Below are 24,074 nucleotides of genomic sequence, written 5' to 3'. Positions count from 1 at the left end.
TCCCACTAACCACAATATCCAAACGGGGGTTCGGCCTACGCAGTACACCCACACACAAACACAGGAATGCCGCACCAAACAACCAACACAGTGGCAGCAGTACCCGGCATATGTACGGTCGATGCGCGCACACGTCGACCGTCGACTCGTCCTGGGCAATAGAAAGGAAAATCCTATCAAAGGTCAACAGCATTTTCCCGGCCACACACACCCAGATAAGGATGTCCCTTTCGTATTTTCGTACTCTCTCGTTCTCTCTCTCCTTCTCTCACTATGGATTTTCTCTTTGCAGGAGCCGAACGTTATCAATTTTCATCGAAAGCGAGAGGAAATATATCAACTCCAGCTCCGGGAAAAAGCTGTTTTTCCTATTGGTGCGTGATAAGAAGCGACAAAAATAGACCAAAAAAAAGTTAAGAAACAAACACAAGATGGAATGGCTGCTTTCCTTTGGACCAATATCCAGCTAGAAAGAGAGAGAGAGAGAGAGAGAGAGACAACGAGCCATAGCCAGCACACTTGTGATCGTGTTTTCCATTCCTAGATGCACCACTGGAAAGAAAAACACGTTCGCACGCACTTGTGTTGGGGTTTGTAGACGAAACCGAAACAGAAACAAAAAGAAGCAAACGAGAGAAGAATCGGAATGCTCAATGGTTGGCGTGTCTCGTTGTGCCTTGGAAGCTTGGAACGCAGAGAACATGAATGAAATTGTCTCAGAATGAAACAACCAAACAGTCCTTCCCGGATAAATAGCGAATTGGCAGAGCTATCATCCATTGCTATCATGGATAGTTGCTGTGAGATGGATATGCGAGTTGTTAGCACACACGTAGAATTATCAGAAAGGTGAAACAATATTCTTTTGACACCTAATAAATTTGAGCCTATTTGTATTAAACACTTGAAACATTTGACCTAATCTTTTCTAAAATAAAATTTTATTTTTCCTTCATAATGTACTATAGATTAAACCTTTAAGCAGGATAAATATAATTACCACCACGACTCACAACAAAACTATTAAAAGATTTAAAAGTACATAAATATGCCCACTAAATTCTTCGACTAGACTAGGCACCTGATCATCAGTATTATAAAAAAAAACAAGAACACACACACACGCCTCATCCATCCTCCCGAAATTCAAAAATAAACCACCCTCAATTTCATAAGACTGCGAATCAAGACACGGGACCAGCGAACATCACACGTTCTCAGTGAACACACACAGAGAGATCACCCTAAAAATCACAACTCTGATTGAACATTTCCCATGATCATCGCACCAAGAAAAGCTCCCAATATTGCAGCTGTGTGTGCGTTTTTTTCTGGTTCCGATCTGCCTATACCCATACAGTCGACGCAGATGATCGTTGATTCTGGCCAGTCAGCCAGCCAGACTAAGTTAGCTGCGAGCGTTTCTCTGAGATCAATCGCGACCCAGGATGATGAACTTGTCAGACCCTCCCCCAACTGGTCCCCACCCTCCACCCTTTTTACATGCTCTTTATGAAGCAGCCGCGCCACTATCTATTATCTATAGACAGTGCGATCGGAATAAGTCCTCCGTGTTTGCCGTCCGTCTTCAGACGGTGTGTTTATCGCGGTGGTGGTCGCCTGTTGGTGAGTTGGTTTTCTTTTTTTGCCAAAACCATTGCACCAATGAATTAGGGACGGTAGGAAGGGTGGGAGGTTGACTGAGGTGGGAAACGTTCGGGGTAGGATCATGAAACTACTATCCATCGCTATCCGCACCACTGCGACTGACCACCATTCGCGGCTCTACAGTTGCTACAAAAGTGACTCCCCCAGCCATTCATTCGCCCCTGTGTGTGCGGTGCGTGTGTAAATGTACCTCGCGCGCGCACACACGCACGCACGCACGCACACCGCACAATCGAACGTACACACCCCATTCTCCTTGGCGTAGCGCAACCCCTAACAACAACCGTCATCATCATCTCCATCATCCGCTGGCACCACAGCTACGCACACCAACGCAGCGACCAAGTGTGGCTGCGAGATATGCGTGTGTTGTTTGCTGTTGCTGTTGCTGCCACCATTTTGGGTTGTGTGTTACACGGTCTAGCTTCAAGTGTGCAAGCGCCGCGCTGTGGGCAGAGCGAAAGGGAGCGATGATGATGATGATGACGATGACGGTTAAGAGGCAACGGCATCGGCAAGCAGCGGCCTACGTGCGTATTTATTATTTCTCATCGCTTACGATGCCGCGCACCCCAACAACAACAACACCGATTCCCAATGAAAAATAGAGGGCACACACATACGAACAAAATGTGCGTGTGTTTGCGCTTGGGATTCATATTGTTGAGGTGTAATTAAGCAACTTCTAAGAAAATGGATAAAAGTTGCGTGGAAATATGTACAAAATAGGGGCAAATTTACTCAAACACACAACGAATGCGACTTCTTCGAGTTCTTCGTCGCAAGAGAAAGCAAAACGTCTGAAGAGCAGAATAACAAGAAAGGACCAGCAGATGAAGGGTCAAAAAATTGGACAGCAACTCTCAACTAAAGCTGGATGAAGTTGTGCTATACGGCAGTTTATCAGATGCTATTAAACAACTATTGAGCTTATTTCCTTCTTTAACGGTTTAACCTGAGGAGTCCTATCGTCCCTGGTTTTTATGGACTATTCCTGGACCTTAGCTCTTGAGGAAATCTTTCCTTGCTCAGATTTTCCTGCCTTAGCTTGGTCCTGACGAACCGGGATAGTACTTCTTTAATCATTTTCCTCTATGGCACCAACTTCTCGAAACGTTTCTGGTAGGAATGCCCCTAACTTCATACTAGGTTTGTCAAGACTATGTGGAGTACTGTGTAAAAAAGTGTATTTCAGTAACTTACTCGCTCGTGTATTCGTCGTCGCCTCCTTTGCTTTGCACTTTGCAAAACGAATGCACCGACGACGGGGCTTTACGGATTACACTGCTGACTTCGTTCTCGGGAGCACTTTTTTCACTGTTTCGTGCGTGACGACGCTTCTACCGCTGCTGCCACTCTACTCGCCGCTCTACTTCGTCTCTGGACGTACAACAATTCGCTGCCACCACACGGTTTGCTGAAGCAGAAAAATGTTGTGTTGTACTTGTAAGAACGAAGAAGAAGATGTAGAAGAACAAATGGACCCTGCTGTAAAGGGGACGATCCAGCGCAAAGGACCTTCTCCTCCTATCAACTCCCCCCGATCGTTTTGTTTTGGGATGGGGATTTCCACCGACTATGACTCAGGCAAAGAGGGAAAATCTCTTTTTCTTCACCACACTCTGGCACACCTTGCCGCGGAAAGGTGGCGGAAAGCTTTCTCGTGCGAGGGGGGAGGAGGGGGAGGTTAGGATCGAAGAGGATGTGCACGGTCAGCACACGTACAAATTACACACACGCGCGAAACGCTCACACATATACACGCGCGCACACACTATCGAAAAGAAACTCACAGACCCAACAAACAACACACACATACACAAGCGGGCGAGCCAAACATGAATAATTTGCTATTCGCTTTCGCTTCTTTTCTTTTGCGCGGAGAGAAAGCGGTTGACCGCGAGGCACAACGCATAATCACGCGAACGCGACGACAGCACACACAGGGGCACACCAAAACACCACTCACATACATCTACCACACAACGCACACAGTGAGAGAGGGTGGTTGCTGCGATGAAGATTTCTGCTCGAATCGCAAGGATGATAGCTAAACACACCCTTGAAAGGAAAAGCGCGTGACGCGGAACCACTTGCGAAGGAATTAAATCGGATCGGACCGCACCGGAACCGGAAACGAAAGGAAAGAGAGCAGGTCCTTTCGAAATGCGCGCGTGATAGAAGCCGGAAACGATCAGAAAATCCAACAAAAAGACGAAAACTTCCCGATCTACACACACGCTCGCAAAGGGCGCGGAAAAGCCGGTGAAAATTTTACGTTAGTTCAGCAGCTGCTGCTTCTGCTGGCTGGTGAATGCTGACGAGAGAAGTGCGTTCTCGGAAGGATGTAGAACGTAGAACGGTCAGGAAACTAAGTAAAGAACAACTGAAAATCGCGATTGCTCGGCCACACATCTATTGGCTACGCCGTCCGTTTCCGTCTCCTCCCGGCCGTTCGCCAACGTTGCCGGACGTTGCTGCTGCCAACGGTTTTCCACCGGCGGCAACACTACTTGCCATACTGTTTTCCCCCGAAACCAGCGCTTTGCCGGGTGGGTTGTTCACGCACAGACGCACTCATACACACACACACATGTACGTGTGGCTCGATGGGTCGCCGTCGGTTTACTACGCCTTCAAAAAACACTTCAGCTAGCGAGGCGAAATGCTGGAAGGAAAATGACGGCTTTGCTTCTCCAGGAAAACCGCTGTCGTTCGTTTTCGTTCCGTACACCAGGAGTGTCGTCTGCCTTTTCCTCGTGCAGTGGTGTTGCTGGGCAACGGTGCAGCAGTGTTACTCTGTTTTATCCGCAATCGTTGAAGGAAGAAAAAAGGTGGAAAAATGCTTCTTCGTCCAGTTCCAACTGCTGCAGGTAGCTTCCTTTTTCTTCGAAATGGGCTTGTTCGCATTAACCGGTCGCATGTGGATGGATGACGACGTGGTTTTTTCCTGCTTTCTTCCTCACTCGCTCCCTGACGTTGGTTGCGATGTGCCGACGAAGGAATTACCCGGCGATGAACAAAGATCACGATTTCCGCGACCTGTGACCAACCAAAACGAAAACATACGCTGCTGCTGCTGCTGACCAAGCGCACACACAGTGCTCAACTGTCGAGCGCACACACAACTACGCTTACGTACGCCACCTCACCAACACACCACTAACGCGCCACACTACTGCGATTCACGCACAACTCGTACACACACTCACACACACACACACTCCGACACGCTCGCTCGTTCACCTTTGCGATTCTTCTGTCCCGATGGGCACCATTTTCTCGATGTTTCACAAGGGCGATGGTGACGGGATTTTCCCGATTTTCCACTTCACATGCAGTTTGGTGCGTCCGTGTTTTGCCAAGCAAGTGGGAGCCAATTATTCATTCTACACACAATTGCACACATTCGCTTACATCATATCTCCTGCTACGCACGGCACGGGAGTGTTTCGCTACACGTCCTCGCTCTTCGATATCGGTCTGACGTTTGAGAGTGTGTGCAGTTTCGCCCGTTTTGGCCTGCTTTGTCTGCCTGCGATACAGGGCAAGGCTCGCTCAACGCACCTTGCTGTGCACGCCATCTTACAAAATGAATGACAAGGGGGAAGTCTTTTCACCACGGCAGAAAAACTGCAGTGCTTCGTTTGTTTTTATAGATTTGGGTGCATACAAATAGAACTTAAAACAAAATTGTGTCAATTCTTCTTATTTTATCCATATCTATATTTTTATTTTTTGCAAATCTTATCATAAATCGATGATTCCGCTCCAAACTCACCACTCTATTCACCACAACTCATAAAAACATTTGTCTCAGAAAAAAACGATTGTTTTATTAACTAAAACATTGCAAAATTAAATCTTTGGACAACTTAAAGCATAAAAAAGGATAAATACTCTCTTTTGCATCGTTAAAAACTGAAAAGTTCAACTATGCAAAGATATATGCGCCTTTGTTTACCACAGCAATTCGAAACTTGCAGTACTGAGCCATGTGCTAAAAACCGGTACTCTTCTTTCGTTTTCATTTTCCCGCAGACATCATCTGTCAAGCGCTTTTCCAGACAAAAATGGCAGACTGCCCGTATCGATTGTGTTATTTTTCCGTGCGAAATGGTGCATATTTCCATTAGAAAAACTTAGTGTAATAACATTCACGCCAGTGAGCTACACGATGCCGTGTTGAAGTACAACCTGAAGTTTGTGTTATTCGGAAGAATCGCTTCCATCCCACAGCTCAGGGTACACGCAAACTGCTTGCGTGAAAACACCGCAACAACACGGAACGGTACTTGGAGGCTGGCATTAGAAAATTAGAACCCGTTACCAGCTCCCCAGATTCGATCGAGCAGCATTTGCCCTGCTGCACCCATTCCCGGCCGAACGAAGTCCGAGCTCAGTCCCGGGACCGCAAATGTCGCAAAGTGCACCGAGACGGCATCCGCCCAGTGGAAATGTGGAGGTTAGCAGCATGTCGGCAAAGTTTGTTGACACCGAGTGGGAGGCTCGGGAGGTAAGTGAACGCATCCATTATCCCTTAATCCTTACCTTGTTCTCTCGATCTTTTTCGTACCAATACCTGCAAGCCGGTAGGTTGAATAGCCGCGGTTATTGATTCACTCGGGGTGGTGCTTGTGTTCGTTAGACAGTGCAGCTGAAGAATTTCCAACAACCAGTCCAACATTGATTGTTTGCGACGAAATCCCACCGAACCGACCAACGTGCGTCCAGGACGCAATTCTACTATATCGAATCGGGGGTACGGAAATCTCTTAAAACTTTATAGCGAAGCGTTTCTTTCGCGGCAAGAAAATTCAACCAGAACAAAGGTGGATCTAATTAAACACACTGGTTGTTATTGTTTGCGCAGCGTATTGTTGGGTATTGTCAAACAAACTACCCCGTGCTCGATGTGATGGCCGGTCATCGTGGTATGCTATTTAAAACCTAAGACGACCAGCAAGATGCACCCATTTCAGAATATCTTCCGCCAGAATGCCCACCGATGTCGTTGAGCAGGCAGTCACTGATGTCGGGCAATTGCCTGCCTTTGCAATGGTCCCTCCAACCGTACCAAGCTTCGAAACCCATCCGGCGGTAAATCAGCTTGGCACATTCGATGGCAATCGAAATGTCGTCACTCAGTAGGCCTGTAACAACATGGGAAAGCGGTACCATTACCACTGCAATATGACCGACGGGTGATGCGTGCTCACCAGCAGTCGAACTTACTGTTACACGATATGTTGCACTCGTTTCCTCCATAGTGCGAATCACACCAGTACCTGTTATTGATCTGAAACAGTCCATAGTCGGTGGACCCGTCTGTGTTTTGATTATTAATCGCCTTCGTATCGAAGCTGCTTTCCCACTGCACGAGACAGACCCCTACACGGAACGCACAATGGAATTAGTGGAACTGCTCAGAAGGCTCAAAACAACATGCGTCACTTACAATCCGCCAGCTGCGATTTCGGGATGCCACTATTGTACAACTCTCTTACCAGCTCACATTTGTCGTATCTTCGTGCCTCGACTTTACCACTGCTTACCGCAAGGGCGGTGCACACGACGGCGAAAATCAGTTTCATCTTGTTACTTCTGCTGACGGCTTTTAAAAAGCAACTGATCTGTCTCGTTTCTTCGGCCTAGTATTTATAATTGTACGAAGTTAATCATGAAGGAAAGGCTTTATCATTCCCCTTCTTTTTTCTTATCACTCTTCATCTATTTTTAGTTTTTGAATGTAGTGCGTTCAAAGAATTTTATAAAATGTGACATCATGGGCTCGTGATTCATATTGTTTTCCCGTACGGTATGTATTTAATATTGGCTATCGTCAGTCAGACCTAACGTAGACGTTGATAAGCATTAATACCTTCCGATTCGGAACCTACTCTTGCACAGTATATTGCACGCCTTCGGCTCCATAGTCAATGACGGCGAAACAAAAAAAGGAAAGAGGACGGTGAACAGGAGCGAAAATCTGCTTCATCTTGTAACTTGCGTTGAAACACTGTAGTAGGAAAATGATCCATCTTCACTCGACTTGCTAGTATTTATACGTTGTGTATGTACACTTGAGTAAAACACTTAATCCTTCCTTTTCTTGCTATACTCGCTATGTTACAGTAATAGTTATCGATGTTTGTGTTATGAGTACACCGTTAAAATCTTTCTCTCTTTATAAGCTCCATATTGCAATAGGGCTTTAATAAACAAATAGTTGACTTATGCATTGGGAATTCCTCAGAAGTAAACTTTATAATAATTCTGTCAGCAACAGTCAGTTTCAAGCCTTGTACTGGCTCAACGAACCTGGGAAGGGGTGTATGATACTGTGCTTAGCGTATGATTACATCTTCATCTACACGACTGCTTATGCCAATACGAACGGCAAGGATTGAAGTTGGTTTGTGACTCATGTTGTCACTCAAGGAAAAGAGTCAAATTGGGTCAGATGTTAGCATCTCTGTTATAGTCATAGACGGTGAAGTAGCAGCAAGAGTGCCAATTTCAGACTACCGATCAGTCCAAGGAATCTTCTCTACACGCCTGTCACGACAGACAGATGCTTGAGACAATTTCGTTCAAGAACGGACGAGTATGCCTCTAACACCGACGATTCTTGGCAAGTTTCGAGAGCAAGGAAAATCAGAAGAATCACACCAGGCTTTGGTAGGCTAGACATGTCATGAGAATGACATCACCGCTAGATCTCCGCAGATAAAGGAGACGTTGTGGGCCCAAAACTGAAGTGAATGAATAGCTTTGGTTCGTCTGCCAGAAGGACCTCCTGTAACTACAAAGCGGTCCAAAACATACAACCTTGGCGAAGATCGGTTGTACTCCTATTTTGTGTGTGTGTGTGTAAATATTAGCTTCCAAACCAACATAATGTGTTTTCCTTCCTTCTGTTTCCGCGATGTGTTGCAATTGGCAAAAAAAATTGTTTCATTTATCTAGCGTACAAGTTTGTCTGCGTTTTATTTTTCTCTTCGTGGAATGTTATCAGAACAACGCGCAAAGATTACTCACGGGACTGGCAACAGCTGTGAAAATACAGCTTTCTATTCTCGAAATTCTATTTTAGCTTCATTATATGTTTATATCTTTCGATATTCGGGATTCGGGGAGGGATTCTTATCTTATCAGACTGGTTTCTCTCTGTTTTCGAGGAAACTCCTATCGACATGCTTTGTTTCAGCGAATTGTAATTAATGTCCTCCTAACCACATCGCCCGAATCCAAACCAGTTTCTCCGCCTTATCCGCCGGTTGCTCAACCGGAACTGCTAATACGACTTGCAATTGCCTTCGACAGCCTTTTAGAAGCACGCACTAACACTGGGAAGCGTTTTGCCCTTGCAGTGATCCTTCCATCCATACCAAGCGTTAAATCCATGGCGCTTGAAAATCATCTTGGCGCACTTGATGTCGTCCGTAATATCATCGTTTAGCAGATCTGGAAACGAAAGCGAAGAGATTAGACGAAGCTTCCGAGCACTACACAAGATCGTTGGAACGTACTGCTGCACGCCATTTTGCAATCGTTCGCGCCGTAGCTCGAGTCACACCAGAACTTATTGTTTATCTGGAATATGCCGTAATCTTTGGATCCATTTTTGTTTTTATTCGTGGCCGACGTGCTGAACGCACTCTCGTGCTGTACGAGACAGATCCCTGCGGTAGAAGAAGGGCGATAATAAGAAGTTCAAATCATCTGCTCGACTTCCCACGGCCGACAACAACTCTGCACTTACAATCCGGCAACGACGCTTTCGCAATGCCATTATTCGCCAACGCCTTGGCCAGATCACACTTGCTGAACGTTTTCGCCCCGGCCAAGGCACAGCAACTCGCAACGATCGCAAGCAAAACAGTGGCGTACACCTTCATCCTGGAATATCCACTCGCTTTTCGACTACAAGGTGACGGAACGGTGAAACTTGCACTGCAACACTGATGTTGTTGGTTAAAACGTTTGGCGGGTTTTATAGCCGGTTTCCGTTTACACACCAACTACGGGCAACACGCGACTGGGCATAAATTTTGTTCCAGCTGCTGTAACAACATTTTCCCATTGATAAGAACGCCAGTGGGGAGGCATAATGTGTGTCTAGAAGTTCGCTAATTCTTATCTCGATATGTTACTGTTGTGCTAGAGTACATTCAAGACAAGATGTGCCACATGGTGCAGAACTGTCTTCAAAACAGAAAAATGGTTATCGTCGGAAGTTGTACAACAGCTCCAATATCGCAATCAATAATTGTGTAATCACGAGCCCAAACCTCGTGGTCTCATCTTTATTCGGGAATGTAAATTTGTAGCGGATACGGTTTTGTTTTGCATCGGATCCCACTGTGTACACAGAAGGAAAACAGTTGGAAGCACGCATCCAAGCGCAAGACTCAGACCCAGCGGTGACTCTATCTCACAGCCCTGGCTCGGGGATTTTCTGGACGGTTTTGAGTCGGGGATTTTCGCGAGGAACGTGTTGGAATCTTCTCCTTTTGTTTCGGACACGTTTTTTTTTTGCTGACCTGAAAACGAACTATCTCGTGTTGGGTGTCGGTTTCGTCGTTACTGGATAAGTGTCAGTTCTGTTTCAAATAATTCGAAGAGAGCTAAATAAGTTCGTAGTAAGGTCAAACTATCCAGACATGACGTCCTGAGCAATGTTTCGAAAAATTCTTTACCAAAACTCGCTAACTTTAGAAAACATTTCGTGTCTCTACTTACAGTCCCAACGGCAGCGCGAACTGGAAGAGGCTCGCGCAAGGGCCGCGCAGATGGAAAAGACGATGAAGTGGTGGTCCGACTGTACGGCAAATTGGCGCGAAAAATGGAGTAAGGTAGGTCCTGTAGGCACGCTTTGCAGCCCTCGCCTCAAGCCCGGAGCACGACCTTTTTATGTTGCGGGTGTCGTTAACATCAGACAGCGACGGACGGGAAAATATTAAATCAATATTCTTACCCCGAATTCCACGACTTTTCCTTCCGGCTCTCCCTCCCTCTGCAAGTCCCCGCTAGTAGGGTCGGTTTGCTATTGGCTTGCGAAACACTACTATCGGAATGTAGAATCGCGTTGAAAGGTTTGGTAGCGTTAGTGCAAAGGAAGAGGTTATGTGAATTAGTAGCTGTCTTAGAAGGGACTAGTCGAAGCATTTTCCCTATCGAAAGGTGTTTTGGGGGCGATCAGAATGCAGACGTGTTTTGCAGAAATGCTCGAAGAGCTTGAGAAGGATACTTCCCGCGTGTTGTCCCTCGTGGCGGTACCTACAGAAACATCCATCTGATCGGCCTTAGAAAGGATTGTTTTTTTTATAAAATGTTCTCCCTTCCCTTTCCAGGTGCGAACCGAACGCAACAAAGCACGCGACGAGGCGAAGCAGCTCCGCAGCAATCTGGAGGCCGCCATTAAAGAATCCAACTCGTACAAGCGCGAAAAGTGCGAACTAGAAATGCAAATAACGCAGCTCAAGAAGGAGATGGAGAAGGTGCACACGCTCATGATGAAGCACGCCGGCCGTTTCAACAAAGCCTCCCTGGACGCAGCCGACGAGCCGGATCGTGATGGCCGGGCCGATAACAACTGCTCGCCGGACATATCCTCCGACGGGTTAAAGAACGTCAACAGTGAGGATGGTTTGGTGACGAAGCTGCCGAACCTGCCGGACGATGGAACCGGACCACCCGGAGGACTGCTCGCGACCAACGCTGCCAGCGCCGATCTCGACATCGAAGAGTACATCCTGCAGGGTGGCGCCATGCCGAAACATTCCGTAGAGTTTAAGGACAAGAGTGAGCAGATGGCGGAAGAGCGCCGTCTCATACAGCAGCTCTCCAAGGACGATTACGACGAGGATTATCTGCTGCAGAAGATTTCCATGCTCCAGCTCCGGCTGGACGATGCCCAGAAAACGATCCAGATCGAGCGGGAGGAGAAAAATGTCGTCCATCGAGCGCTGGAAAAGGCACGCCAGGATATGCAGGAGCTGCGGGACAAGTGCGAAGAGTTGCGTGCGGCCAAACAGGATGCGGTGCGGGAGCTGCTAACGCTGCAAGAGCAGCACCGGGTGGAGATGCGCATCACGCACAACTCGCTGCAGGAAGAGATTGCCGCGAGGGAAACGCTCGAAAGGCGGTTGTGCGAGCTGCGCACGGAACTGGAACGACTGCAGGCGGAGAATGCGGCCGAATGGGGCAAGCGGGAACGGCTCGAAACGGAGAAGCTGAATATGGAGCGGGAAACCAAAAAGCTGCGCGCCGAATGTCAGGATCTGCAGGAACGGCTCGAACGCAAGGGTCGTCCGCTGGTGAACAGTGACGTGGAGCTGCGCTCTCTGCAGCAGGAGCTGCTCGATAAGAATAAGGTACCGTTTGCGGCCGGATGTGTTCCCCCAGAAGAATGGTTTTGCTAAAACTGGCCCTCGTCTCGTCCCTTTTGTCCTTGTTTCCGCAGGAACTCAGCGACATTCGTCATTCGCACAGTAAGATGAAGAAAATGCTGTCGGAAGCAAACACCGAGCTGGGGCATGCCGTGCGCCGAGCGGAACAGTACGAAACGGAGGTGAAACGGTTGCGTTCGCGCGTGGAAGAGCTCAAGCACGAGCTGGCCTCCGCTGAGGATGAGCTCGATGCCGCCTGCAACCATGTGCGTCGATTGCAACGCACCAACGAGGAGCTGAGCGGCCAAACGGAAGGCTTGCAGGTGCAGATACAGCATCTACAAACGAGGTAAGGATACGGGGCGTTGTGGCCTCCCCCTTCGTTTTTATTCTGCACTTGCCTTAGTGATGAGCTGGCACAGCGCTTAGACGGTTAGACAAAAACACGCATCCGACTAATACACCATTGGCGTTGGATTTGTGTTTGTACCGAAAGGGGTTTTCGTTTGCCTAGTCCTCGGTTTGTGGCCTTAGACGATAGCAGCCGCCATTACTCAACACCTCATTTCCAATCCGAGCTAATCGAACCCGATGAACAATGTATGACACGACACACGAAATTGGTTCCTTTCCACCTATTTTCTGTACATTCGTTTGTTCTTTTCTTTTCCCTTCTGTTTTCCACCCATCACGGTCTGGTGCTGGTGTACTACTCAACATCTGCCTCTGCTGATTGATTGGTTTTCCCCACTAATAACCACACCAACCCGTGTCGCTTTCCTAACGATCACGTGCCGTTGTTACCTTACTAACCCCGCTACTAAACCAAACAGTGGTAGTCCCAAGCAGCAGCAGCAGCACCATCAGCACGAGTCGGGCAACTATAAGGCCACCAATCGGTCCAATTACACTGCCAACGTGAGCTACAAACCGAACATTAACGATCTGAAGCAGCTGTTTGACAATTCGGCCGCTCGCCAGTTCGGTGGTGGTGGTGGTGGTCCATCCAAAGCGTCCGGTTTGCCAGTCCGCGAGCAACCCTCCTCCCTTACGTCCAGCATCAATCCGCAACCTCCGCCGTCATACGCTCCACTCGCGTCCGGTTCGTACTACGATGCCAAGCCGAGCTACATCGAGCACGATGCACCCTCGCCACCATCGCTCAACAACAACAAGTACGAGTTCGAGCGTGCCAAGCAAAAGTTTGACAACATTACGCGTGCTGCAGCGGCCGCCAGCGGTGGACACAAGTCCCGCAGCAGCTCGGGCGGCAGTGGTGCCGTCACATCGAAGCAACACAATTTCGCCGGCAGTTCAGCCATTCCGAAGCGAAACACGTCCTCCGGTGCAGCGGCGGGTGCTTCTTCCGCCTCTGGTTCGTACTACGAACCGAACGTATTTCCCGGCAACGGTGGCGGAGAGCTGCGGAACGGGCGGGCAGCGTGTGATGATATGCCTCCGACGAAGAATCAGAGCCACATCAACGAAACCATACAGCTGTTCGACGTTAGTCCGGGCTCGTACGATCAATCGCCGGGCGGCAATGCGCCGAGGGCGATCGGGCAGCAGCACCCACCACACAAACCGATCAACATTGGCAAGATGAACGATGTCAATCTGGATGGGTTAAAGGTATCGGAGGACGATGAAGTGAGTAGCGCAATCCACCCATTCCAAGCTTGCTCCCAAGTGCCGGCCGGAGTGGTTGCGCCGGCCGTTCTCGTTGGATGTGTGGTTTGCGATTGACGAACGTTGCCATTTTCTTTTGTAGATATTTCCGTGTGCGTGTGTGTAGCTACCTAACCTTATTTTCGCGTAGTGCATGATCATTTTTCTGTTTCGTACTTCATTCGTTATTTTCCTCTTTCGGTTAAATAGTTTCCTAATGAGACTATCTTCCTTGTCTCACCTGTTTCGTACAGACTCCGTAGCTCACATGGATCCACCAGTCTGCTTTCGGCCAACGAAGATAATAGCGACAATGAATGATCGCCTCTTGGTCGACACCCCCCCCCCCCCCCCCCTTGCTCAGGCAGACTTAACCTGGTGCAGCGTCCATCACCCTGCGCTGCGGGCCATCAGATACTCAACCGTGGGTCGGTGGAAAACATCACAATTGTATTGGTCTCTTAAATGCTCTCTCTCTCTCTCTCTCCATCTGGGAATGTTCCGGATAGGTTACAAACACTCCAACATCGGTTCAACGGTAACTGTTAATACTCAGATAATAGACTCAGTACTTACGTAGGGTAAACGTAAACGTAAAAGTATTATCTATGCAAACGACGATTCCTCTCTCTTTTTTCTATTTTACAAATGAGGATATAGTGCTAGTAGTGGTGGCAGTAGTAGAAGTATCCACCACTCCCAGATCATAGTACAACAGCAGGCAACAGGAAAAGTATTGCAACCAGTCAAGCAAAAGCATCGATCGTTCACTTGCCGCCCTATATAGCTTAGCTCGTGTATGGAGTTGATTGTGTTAGAATAGAGAATGTCTCCTAGTGGATACACAGGGTATTACTTGTTTTATTCTCTCGAGTCTGGCGGGACTTCGGAGAGCAATCTCTTGCATGTAATCCGCAGTCATCAGTTCTTCAGAGGTGATCCTTGCAGTGTACCACAATTAATTCGTCTTCGAAGGACAAGACTGTGGGCAAGCCTGTCGGACTCAGAGTGATCAACTATTTCAACATGATATAGCAGAGCTTTGAGAAACGATTCTCTTCGCTGCTTGTCAGCCCAGTATCGGTATCTGAATGTTTTAATAACACCTGATAGCCTTTTTTCGCATCGCAACTCTTTCGAGGGTGTTCCATCCTGTAACGACATCACTACGAAGTAGTGGCCTAATGAAACTCCGGCAGGCACATAATCCGGACTCGACATTCACGACAGTAATCAAACGTTGTGTAATCCTATGAGTAATTTATGAAGAAAAGGTTGATAATTTAAATATATAGGTGTGCGTAAAATGTAGTCATAAATGTATATAATAGCGGTAATAAATATTCCCGTTTTTCGCCAAAAGTAGGATGATCCCTGCGATGACGACCTGCCGCGATCAGCAAGACAATAACACCTGTCCATCCGAACGCTGCTCACACTCTGGATGGAATAATTCTCACATTCTGGTGTCGAATAATCCTATTTATTTGCTCCTTTAACAAGGCGAGAGTGTCACTTACAAGTGTTTAAAATTAATTAGTGCAAACGTGTGAAGTAGTGCAAACGTGTGTCTCGGCACTCAGCCACCCATACATTTGTGTGTGTGGTGTGTTCTGTAAGTAATTATAGCTTACTAGCGCTTGGTCCTGGCTGTAATATGCTTATAGTACCGCGTTTTTATTGTTAAAATATCTTCCTCTTACTGGCAGTGTTTCATATACGAACGAAGCATTGAACTACCCTCAACATTTGCCATTGGCCGGTGGTTTCGGTCGACAGATTTTACTTCGTCCATTCTCGCCGTACACGATGTTGCACGAGAAGGTGAAGTACCCGCAGGTGGACGATTTAGTGTAGTACGTCGACTCGTAGTTCTTGCCCGGGATGGCCGGTACCTTGCTCTTCTCGTCAATCCCGGTGACCTGCTTCGTGACCGAGATGTAGCTATCCGGATGGCCGGTCTTTTGTGTTGGTGTACCGGGTTCCGGTCCTTCCTCCACTGCATCGGCGGCCGTGGTAGTCGTCACTGGAGTATCCTTTTTCGTGGACAGCTGGCGCGTACTGTACCTGGGAGTCGTACTCACGGCATTCACTACCGTTTGTTGCGTACGTTCCGTCGTCACGGCGTGTACCGTCGAGCGACCGTTCTGTGTTTGCACCAGCCGGAAGTTGTCACCGTGCGGCACGAATGCGGTTTGCTTCTGTGTTGGGCCTCCTTGCGTGAACACACGTCCATTGCCATTGGTGCGCACGGTTACGGTGGATGGTTCGGTGACCATATACGCTACGGGAGTGGTTCTCGCAGGAGATTTGGGTTCGGTTGTCGCCTTATCGCCACTGCGCGTTATCTTCTGCGTGGTATCGTACTCCTCGTCGTAGTCTTCCTCCTCCTCATCCACATCTTCGTACTCTTCCTCTTCGCCGGGAGGAGGCGTCGTGCTGATGAAGTTCACTGCAAGAAAGAAGTTTGACAAAGTGACTCTGGTGGCGCTAGTGCAATCAGGAAGAGTGATCGCTCTTACCCAAACTTTGCTCCGACGTACGAGTCCTCATTCCGTTGGTGTCTACCGACTCCTTTCTGACCGTGGAACTGACAAAGAGCACAGACACCAATTATAAGTACAAGTAAGCACTAATCACAAACACTTTGCATGCATTTACGTGTGTGTTCTTTGGTGAACTCATCAGCTCTTTACTAGGCGACGGTGCAGGCTGTTTCATGCAGAGTTAGACTCGGTCGTGATGCCTATCAGAACTACTACCGTGCGTGTGTGTGTTAAGAACATGCCACTACAGACAGAGAGGTTGCGATCGTTTAGCCATACCCGATAGATTTTCCAAACAGTCCAATCGATTGGAACAGCGGTTTGCTCTTCTCTCGATACGTGTTCACCTGTTCCTTCGTGCCAGAAGCTGCCTGGGCCGCCCCGTGATATGCAATGCCGAACCTACGCAGACGTAAAAAACCCAATTAGACGGATTGGCGTTACAGTAGCTCAGCACCTAGCTACACTCACTTGAAGTTGCCACTAATTTGCGACTGGCTCTGGCCCGAGTGAGCACCCGACTGGGCAGACGCTTGCCCGCCTCCGTTGAAGATGTTTTGCTGATCAACGACGCCTTCACCCTGCGGTCGGAATCCTATCTGCGCCTGGGACGAAGTTTGTCCCGGCCCGCTCGACTGTGCATCGGCCAAACCACCCTTCTCGTTGGCCACCACCTCCGACTGACTTTCGTGCCCCAAGCCTCCACTCTGGGACGTCGCCGATGTGCCACCCGTCTTCGAATCAACCTGCACCAACGATTGGGATTTGCCAACGCCGCCCGTACCCTGGGCAGAGCTTTGGGCACCTTCCTTGCCACCCGAGACTTGGGCCTGTGCTGCACGGTCCTTGTCGCTTGTTTGTGCACTGGCGCTGAACGAACCCGTGCCGGTGTACGTACCGGATACCTGTGTTTGTGCAGTGCCTCCGTTTTTGCGGCCCTGTGCCGAAGCCATCACTTCTCCGTTCTTTACCGACGATTCCGCCTGCGAGAATGAGTCATCTTCTTCCTCGGGTAGTTGAATGGATTGCGGGGGAAGTCCGCCACCACCGGCTCCCTGGTCGATGGTTGCTGGATATTGATCGACAGAAGATCCACCGGTGCCTGTTCCCGCGGGATAGTAACCAGTTCCACCTGTGCCTGCACCAGATCCCGTTCCAACTCCTCCCGGATATAGACCGCCGGTGACTGCGCCAGTACCTGTGCCGACTCCTCCTGGATACTGTCCAGAACCGACACCAACTGGATATTGGCCACCCGGATAGGTGCCGGTTCCAACTCCTCCAGGATATTGACCCGTTCCTGCACCTGTTCCACCAGGATATTGACCATCTCCTACACCAGTTCCACCGGGATACTGTCCAGTTCCACCAGGGAATTGACCAGCTCCTATTCCAGTTCCGCCAGGATATTGTCCACCACCGCCAGGATATTGACCTGTTCCTGCCCCAATACCTCCAGGATATTGTCCAGTTCCACCAGGGTATTGACCTGTTGCTACTCCAGTGCCTCCAGGATACTGTCCTGAGCCTACCCCAGAGCCTCCAAGGTATTGTCCAGTTCCTGCTCCTGTGCCAGCAGGATACTGTCCAGCTCCTCCAGGATACTGACCTGTTGCTGCTCCAGTGCCTCCAGGATATTGACCAGCTCCACCTGGATACTGACCAGTTCCTGTACCTGTTCCACCAGGATACTGACCAGTTCCAAGTCCACTTCCACCCGGATACTGACTGGTTCCTGTTCCGGTGCCACCAGGATATTGACCGGCTCCTGTTCCAGTGCCTCCAGGATACTGTCCTGTTCCTACTCCGGTCCCACCTGGATACTGTCCTGTTCCTACTCCGGTCCCACCTGCAGGGTACTGGCCAGAGCCTCCAGGGTATTGACCTGGATACTGTCCAGTTCCACTGCCCGCACCTCCTGGGTATTGACCAGTTCCGGTTCCCATTCCAGTAGGATACTGTCCGGTTCCTCCTGGATATTGACCTGCTCCTACTCCTGTTCCACTTGGATATTGACTTGCGCCAACCCCAGAGCCTCCCGGATATTGACCAGCACCTGTGCCGGTTCCTCCCGTACCAACCCCTTGTCCTCCGGGATAGACACCTCCGGTTCCTGTACCAGTTGCTGATGGATACTGGCCTGTTCCAGTGCTTCCTGGATACTGTCCACCTCCTACACCTGCTGGTTGTTGACCAGCTCCAGAACCACCGGGATATTGCCCTGCACCACCAGGATATTGGCCGGTTCCAGTGCCACCTCCTGATGGATATTGGCCAGATCCTACTCCAGCTCCCGCAGGATATTGACCCGTTCCAACACCTCCTGGGTATTGCCCAGCACCGCCAGGCTGTTGCCCAGTGCCTCCTGTTACTCCTCCTGGGTATTGCCCAGCACCGCCAGGTTGTTGCCCAGTGCCTCCTGTTACTCCTCCTGGGTATTGTCCTGCACCTACTCCAGTTCCAGTAGATCCTGGTTCTCCAGGATATTGAGCACCACCAGGATATTGGCCTGTTCCTGCAACTGTTCCGGGATATTGCCCACTTCCTGGTCCTCCAACGATTCCTGGCTGAAGTCCTCCTGCTGTACCTACAGATAAGGGCAATAATGATCAATTTGGATTTTTTTATCCAAATCATGCTCACTTACCTCCTGGATGCCGTATTCCAGTTCCTGTTCCGGGTAATGGTCCTGATCCTGTTCCCACACCTCCGGTACCAGCTGGATATTGACCGCCGACCCCGCTGGTCCCTGGGTAATATCCCGTTCCACCAGGATACTGTCCAGTAGCATGTCCTGCACCAGCTTGTCCTGGATAGCCAACGCCGCCGGGGTGAATAACTTGTTGCGGGCCTGCTCCAGGATGTCCTCCATGCACAGGAAGATGATGCACGGTTTGTTGAGCGCCACCCGTTCCTACCAGCACCGTTACACCACCAGGATGTGCGTACACTGTTTGTTTCGGGGGTCCGTGGCTATCTGGAGGGCCAGGAATGATTTTCACTGGACCGTGGCCATCTAATCTACTATCGGAACCAATCACAGTTTGCTTTGAATGACCCGTGCCAACTAGCACGGTTAAACCGCCAGTAGGGTTGACAACGGTGTGATCCTGCCCTGGCAAAGTGACAGTGTGTGGAGCGGAATGATAGCCACCATGTGCTCCAGAGCCCGGTAGAGGCGGTCCAACTAGATGCGGATGGGGACCATGACCACCACCGACTGGTCTTCCACTAGCGTCAAGTCCTGTGCCAGGTGCTCCACCTTGACCAGGCCGACCTTGACCTGGACCGAGAGGTCTGCCATGTGCATCAAATCCACCAATTGGTCGTCCTTGTGCATCAACTCCCGGGCGTCCAATCGGTCTGCCATAAGCATCTACTCCCCCAGCTCCTGTGCCGACATCGCCAGTTGGTCTTCCAACTCCGTTTGTGCCTGGTCCTCCCGAGCCTCCTACTGGTCTGCCATGACCATCGACACCCGGTCCTCCAGAACCTGGTCTTCCTGAAGTGTCCGGTCCTCCTACACCTCCAGTGCCTGGTCTTCCGGAAACTCGTCCATTAGTTCCTACTCCTCCAGAGCCAGAGCCATCGATTGGCCTACCGTGCGCATCAACGCCTGGGCCCCCAGTGCCGGCTCCACCAATTGGTCTTCCATATGCATCCACTCCTGATCCACCAGTGCCAGGACCTCCAACGGGTCGTCCATGAGAGTCCACACCTGGTCCACTGGTGCCAGGACCTCCAACAGGTCTTCCATGTGCATCAACACCTGGTCCACCAGTTCCTGGTCCTCCGATGGGTCTGCCATGTGCATCAACACCTGGTCCTCCAGCACCTGGTCCTCCAATGGGCCTGCCATGAGCGTCAACACCGGATCCACCTGATCCAGGACCTGCAGCAGGCCGTCCATGGGCGTCAACACCTGGTCCTCCAGCACCGGGTCCTCCAATGGGCCTTCCGTAAGCGTCAACACCGGATCCACCAGTACCGGGCCCTGCAATAGGCCTTCCATGCGCATCAACACCCGGTCCTCTAGTTCCTGGACCTCCAATGGGTCTTCCGTGCGCATCAACTCCAGATCCTCCAGTTCCTGGACCTCCAATGGGTCTTCCGTGCGCATCAACACCTGCCCCCGGTCCACCGATAGGCCTACCATGAGCATCAACACCGGATCCGCCAGTTCCTGGTCCTCCAATCGGTCTTCCATGAGCATCAACACCCGTTCCTGGTCCTCCAATGGGTCGCCCATGGGCATCTACACCAGTTCCACCAGTTACAGGACCACCGATAGGCCTTCCGTGAGCGTCAACACCTGTTCCAGGCCCACCAATCGGTCGTCCATGTGCATCAACGCCCGATCCTCCTGTTCCTGGTCCTCCCGCTGGTCTTCCATATCCATCTACATCAAACCCTGCTCCTCCATGTGGATGTCGGCCATGACTTCCAACACCTGATCCCCCCGTGCCAGGTCCGCCGATAGGTCTTCCGTGTGCGTCCACGGGGCGCCCGTAAGCATCCAAGCTGGTTCCACCACCTGGGCGGCCATAAGCATCGAGTCCACCGCCAGGTCTCATCGAGTGCCCGTTAGAACCAGCATCGTACGCATCCGGTAGGCGTAGCTTATCCACTGGCACCTTGAGCGGATCGGGTCTGCTGTCTAAGAAAAAGGACAATATTGTTAGCACGATCCAGCACGGATTTGGGCCAATGTCTCACGAATCATACCATAAACGTAGCTGCCACCGCCATCAACCGCTCCGTAGCATGAAGTGCAGTCACCGCCAAGCGATTGGCTCTGTGCCTGTCCCATACCGTTGGAACCGACTGTACCGAAGGGAACATTTTAGTGATCTTAAGGACACGTTTCGTGTTGCGACAAGCTTACCTACTACCGCCCTGGAGCTGTGCTGTGTGGCTTCGGCTTCAGCTTTGCCATCTTGACTGTTGCCAAAGTGGAGATACTGCGACTGGGTTTGACCTCGGAAACTGGGTGGGGGAATTATGTGCTATTAGTATCCTGTACGATTTTTCTAATTCCGACAAGACTCTCCCAACTAATACCTACTTTCCACGGATATTGCCATTCCGTTTCACTCTGGACAGCGGGCTGTCGGTTAGGTCTATCGAGTTTGAAATGTCCTCTGAAGGATTCTGGAGGGTTTTTAGGAGAAAAATTATGATTTGAATTCTAGTGCCATGGTAAATGTAGTCACTTTGGAGCATGACGTTCTACACATTCTACTAGCACAATTTGTCCACACGCCAAGTTGTTTAAATTCATCTAACCTTTACTCAGGGGCAGGGCCGGGGTAAAATCTAGTCACAGAAAGTCAGAAATGGCAGGCCGAGACCTCTCGAGGTTGCAGTGCCAAGGAAGAAGAAGAGCAGAACCTTTACTCAACTTCAAACGAAATTCTTCTGAGCCATCATCTACAATCACCAACAAATCTTTCGATGCGAGTCGATTGGGTGTATTATGTGTCTGTTCTGCAACATCACCGCCTGTATGTAGAGCATCAATCTAGCAGGTGTTATCAGTCGAGGAACTCGACGCACACACTTCTCTGGGGTAGGTCTAATTCTGATCGTTTTTTCGCGCTTTGCTATGCTCTACTACATCATTCGGCATATAAAAACGAGTGTTCGCAAGACAGGACATACCGATCGAACTCGAACAGATTAGTGAATAGAGCCATAATATGAGGCAAAAGTAGGACACAGAGAGCAGAATACAACGTAGAGTGATTTGAGTTTGCTAAGGGAAACATAAAAAGTATTGGCCGCAAGAGTTCCCGCCAACAAAAAAGTGTCTCTGTTTCCGCCCGGGATCGAACCGGGGGCCTTCCGCGTGTTAGGCGGATGTGATAACCACTACACCACGGAAACAGCTGTGCAGGAGGGCAATCCTACAACCTATATAGACTTTCAAACTTTAACCTAAACTTACACACTGACTGCTGATTTTACATCATATTTACACTTACAGAATTTAAAACTGCCGTTTGTGCTGCTGTTGCGCAAAGCGCAAACAATATAAGCGCCCAGCACGTTGGGCGCTCCATTGGACGACGTCACTTCGTTGTTGAGTTTGTTTTAAATTATTATGTTTTCACTATATGTTGGGTTTCTTTATCCCGACATGTACAATTTTCACTCTATAATTTTGCACTTAAACCACATTTGGTAACATTTGACCCCACACTGGCTGGCAGGCACTCCTCTCGCTGCTATCAACACTTCTTCCGTTGCGTAATACAAAGACGTAGTAGTAGAACAGCAGCAGCTCTGGGCGCTGTGGAAAGTGGAACACTAATTTAAAGAAATCACCAAACGCACAAAACTCCGGATCCTGTGAAACGTTCGTTCGATCGCTGTGCTCCTGAGTCACTTTAAGCGAACGAAGAATGATGTGTTTATTCCTCCTTGTGGCACTCTGAACCAAGGGCTCTCGGACACAAGAACACAGAACACACACGCACACAACACCCCAAACCGAAGTTCTGCCACTTCAATCACCCTCTCGAGATGAATGTCTCCTGTCGACACTGACTGCCCTCTTCCGTACACTTCACACACACTCTTTGTCTATAGGCAGAGGCACTGTACTGCGGCTGTCTTACGATCGAATTTCCACACAAGACAGCGACCGATCAAAGGCTGATTGATTCCATCTGCCACCGGAAGCGCGCGGGATGTCTAACACCATCAAAAGCGAGTCTCCTCCGACACACAGGCCCAAGATGCGACCGTTCCGGGGAACAGTCCGACGGCTAGTGATTGGCACATGGGGATGCGATTTCAAATCTGGAGGCTGCTGCAGAGCGAAGAACTCCAAGCAGCTCTCAGAATCTCTCAGAATGATGGTTTTCTTCTTTGATCGTCGTCTCGTGTTGATGTAGAAGAAGGAAGCAATTGTTTTTTTTATGTTGCTTTACGATTATGTTCTCTCTGGTGGAGTCATCTCTTCTTCTCTCTGGAGCATTCGGAGTGTGCTCTCTACGGCAGGAACTTCCAGGGTGTGCGACACGATCAAAATCGAAAGTGATCGTTACTAGCCTAGCCTAGCTCTAGCTGTGACACAATCGCAAGACGAAGGTCTGATCGTATTTGAATTCAAATCAATGAAATCAGTCGCCGTATAGAACAGTGACTCGTTTGAGTAATATAACCATTACTTATGAAGTAAACCTGATCATATGCGTGACTGCTGCTGAAGAGTGTTTCATCTGAACATGTTTCACGCTCTTTGACATGTTTCAACCACGTGCAATGAAAGATCAAAGGATCGCTGAGGCATCAGCTGTAGTAAGACTGAAAAAGAGACGTTGGATCTCATTGTTGTCCCAAAACATCCAACGCTTAGGATCAAAGCGATACAAAATAAACACAGCAGCATTACACACATCTGCGAGTGTTGCAGTCCCATTTTTGGCTTTGTAGGGGCATCATGGAAATTCCTTGAAGTTATTGCAATTGGATCACAAATGCGTTCGCAAAGTGTGCAGAGGATCGCTCAAAGCCTTTCTCACCGAGACTTCGCACGGTACGATTAACATTAACCCGGTGGTCTAAATACGCATGTACATGGGTTCTCTCTAATAAAGTCACTGATAAGCCGCAAACCGTGCAACATATATGCAGGGAAACAGCACACACACACACACACACACACACACACACACACACACACACACACACACACACACACACACACACACACACACACACACACATAGAACATCGAGTGAAGAATCGAGTTCGAACATCGCCGCGCGCGTACGTTATCATATTTTGCGCG

General features: G+C 49.4%; 5 protein-coding genes and 1 non-coding gene across 18 annotated transcripts in view; 1 reads left to right on the top strand and 5 right to left on the bottom strand.

The window, feature by feature from the left end:
- The window catches only part of LOC118510094 (hornerin), a 66,985-nt gene extending 61,767 nt beyond the window's left edge, over positions 1 to 5,218 (bottom strand). For 2 of the 8 annotated variants that reach the window (XM_036051511.1, XM_036051512.1), the window contains exon 1: positions 2,872 to 5,177. The gene's annotated coding sequence lies outside the window, so the exon portion shown is untranslated. Of the gene's footprint in view, positions 1 to 2,871 lie in introns of all 8 variants that reach the window. The other 6 variants (XM_036051518.1, XM_036051519.1, XM_036051515.1 and 3 more) reach the window with 5 other exon arrangements.
- A 489-nt stretch (positions 5,219 to 5,707) lies between these two features.
- LOC118510587 (coiled-coil domain-containing protein 102A) lies at positions 5,708 to 15,095 on the top strand. Of its 2 annotated transcripts, XM_036052586.1 has the most exons (6): positions 5,742 to 6,184; positions 10,416 to 10,526; positions 11,025 to 12,047; positions 12,137 to 12,411; positions 12,896 to 13,712; positions 13,985 to 15,092. In XM_036052586.1, exons 1-6 carry the CDS (start codon positions 6,086 to 6,088, stop codon positions 13,991 to 13,993), a joined length of 2,334 nt encoding a protein of 777 aa, XP_035908479.1. In that variant the 5' UTR covers positions 5,742 to 6,085; the 3' UTR covers positions 13,994 to 15,092. The 2 variants fall into 2 exon arrangements, with proteins under 2 accessions (XP_035908480.1, XP_035908479.1); XM_036052587.1 differs by lacking the exon at positions 12,896 to 13,712 and having other exon boundaries at positions 5,708 to 6,184; positions 13,985 to 15,095.
- Positions 6,506 to 7,304, bottom strand: LOC118510588 (lysozyme c-1-like). The gene is made up of 3 exons (XM_036052588.1): positions 7,127 to 7,304; positions 6,904 to 7,059; positions 6,506 to 6,821 (listed from the first exon to the last, which is right to left on the bottom strand). The coding sequence occupies exons 1-3, from the start codon at positions 7,260 to 7,262 to the stop codon at positions 6,619 to 6,621; spliced, it is 495 nt and encodes a 164-aa protein (XP_035908481.1). The 5' UTR covers positions 7,263 to 7,304; the 3' UTR covers positions 6,506 to 6,618.
- On the bottom strand, positions 8,624 to 9,712 carry LOC118510589 (lysozyme c-1). The gene is made up of 3 exons (XM_036052590.1): positions 9,434 to 9,712; positions 9,201 to 9,353; positions 8,624 to 9,135 (listed from the first exon to the last, which is right to left on the bottom strand). Exons 1-3 carry the CDS (start codon positions 9,567 to 9,569, stop codon positions 8,999 to 9,001), a joined length of 426 nt encoding a protein of 141 aa, XP_035908483.1. The 5' UTR covers positions 9,570 to 9,712; the 3' UTR covers positions 8,624 to 8,998.
- Positions 15,096 to 15,282: 187 nt separating the features above from the next.
- On the bottom strand, positions 15,283 to 23,068 carry LOC118510585 (uncharacterized PE-PGRS family protein PE_PGRS54). Of its 5 annotated transcripts, none has more exons than XM_036052585.1 (10): positions 22,261 to 23,068; positions 21,342 to 21,427; positions 21,162 to 21,262; positions 21,002 to 21,100; positions 18,924 to 20,933; positions 18,162 to 18,863; positions 16,748 to 18,125; positions 16,556 to 16,678; positions 16,253 to 16,320; positions 15,283 to 16,182 (listed from the first exon to the last, which is right to left on the bottom strand). In XM_036052585.1, exons 1-10 carry the CDS (start codon positions 22,336 to 22,338, stop codon positions 15,473 to 15,475), a joined length of 5,355 nt encoding a protein of 1,784 aa, XP_035908478.1. In that variant the 5' UTR covers positions 22,339 to 23,068; the 3' UTR covers positions 15,283 to 15,472. The 5 variants fall into 5 exon arrangements, with proteins under 5 accessions (XP_035908478.1, XP_035908475.1, XP_035908476.1 ...); XM_036052582.1 differs by having other exon boundaries at positions 16,748 to 18,863; positions 22,261 to 22,568; positions 22,793 to 23,068; XM_036052583.1 differs by having other exon boundaries at positions 16,748 to 18,863; positions 22,261 to 22,568; positions 22,855 to 23,068.
- On the bottom strand, positions 22,090 to 22,162 carry Trnav-aac. Its single transcript has one exon. It is a non-coding gene; the product is annotated as a tRNA-Val (tRNA).
- Positions 23,069 to 24,074: the final 1,006 nt, after the last annotated feature.

This window comes from Anopheles stephensi, chromosome 3 (assembly GCF_013141755.1).
Source record: "Anopheles stephensi strain Indian chromosome 3, UCI_ANSTEP_V1.0, whole genome shotgun sequence".
Classification (NCBI taxonomy): domain Eukaryota; kingdom Metazoa; phylum Arthropoda; class Insecta; order Diptera; family Culicidae; genus Anopheles; species Anopheles stephensi.
The sequence above is the reverse complement of the archived record's forward strand: the minus strand, read 5'-3'. Positions and strand labels throughout refer to the sequence as shown.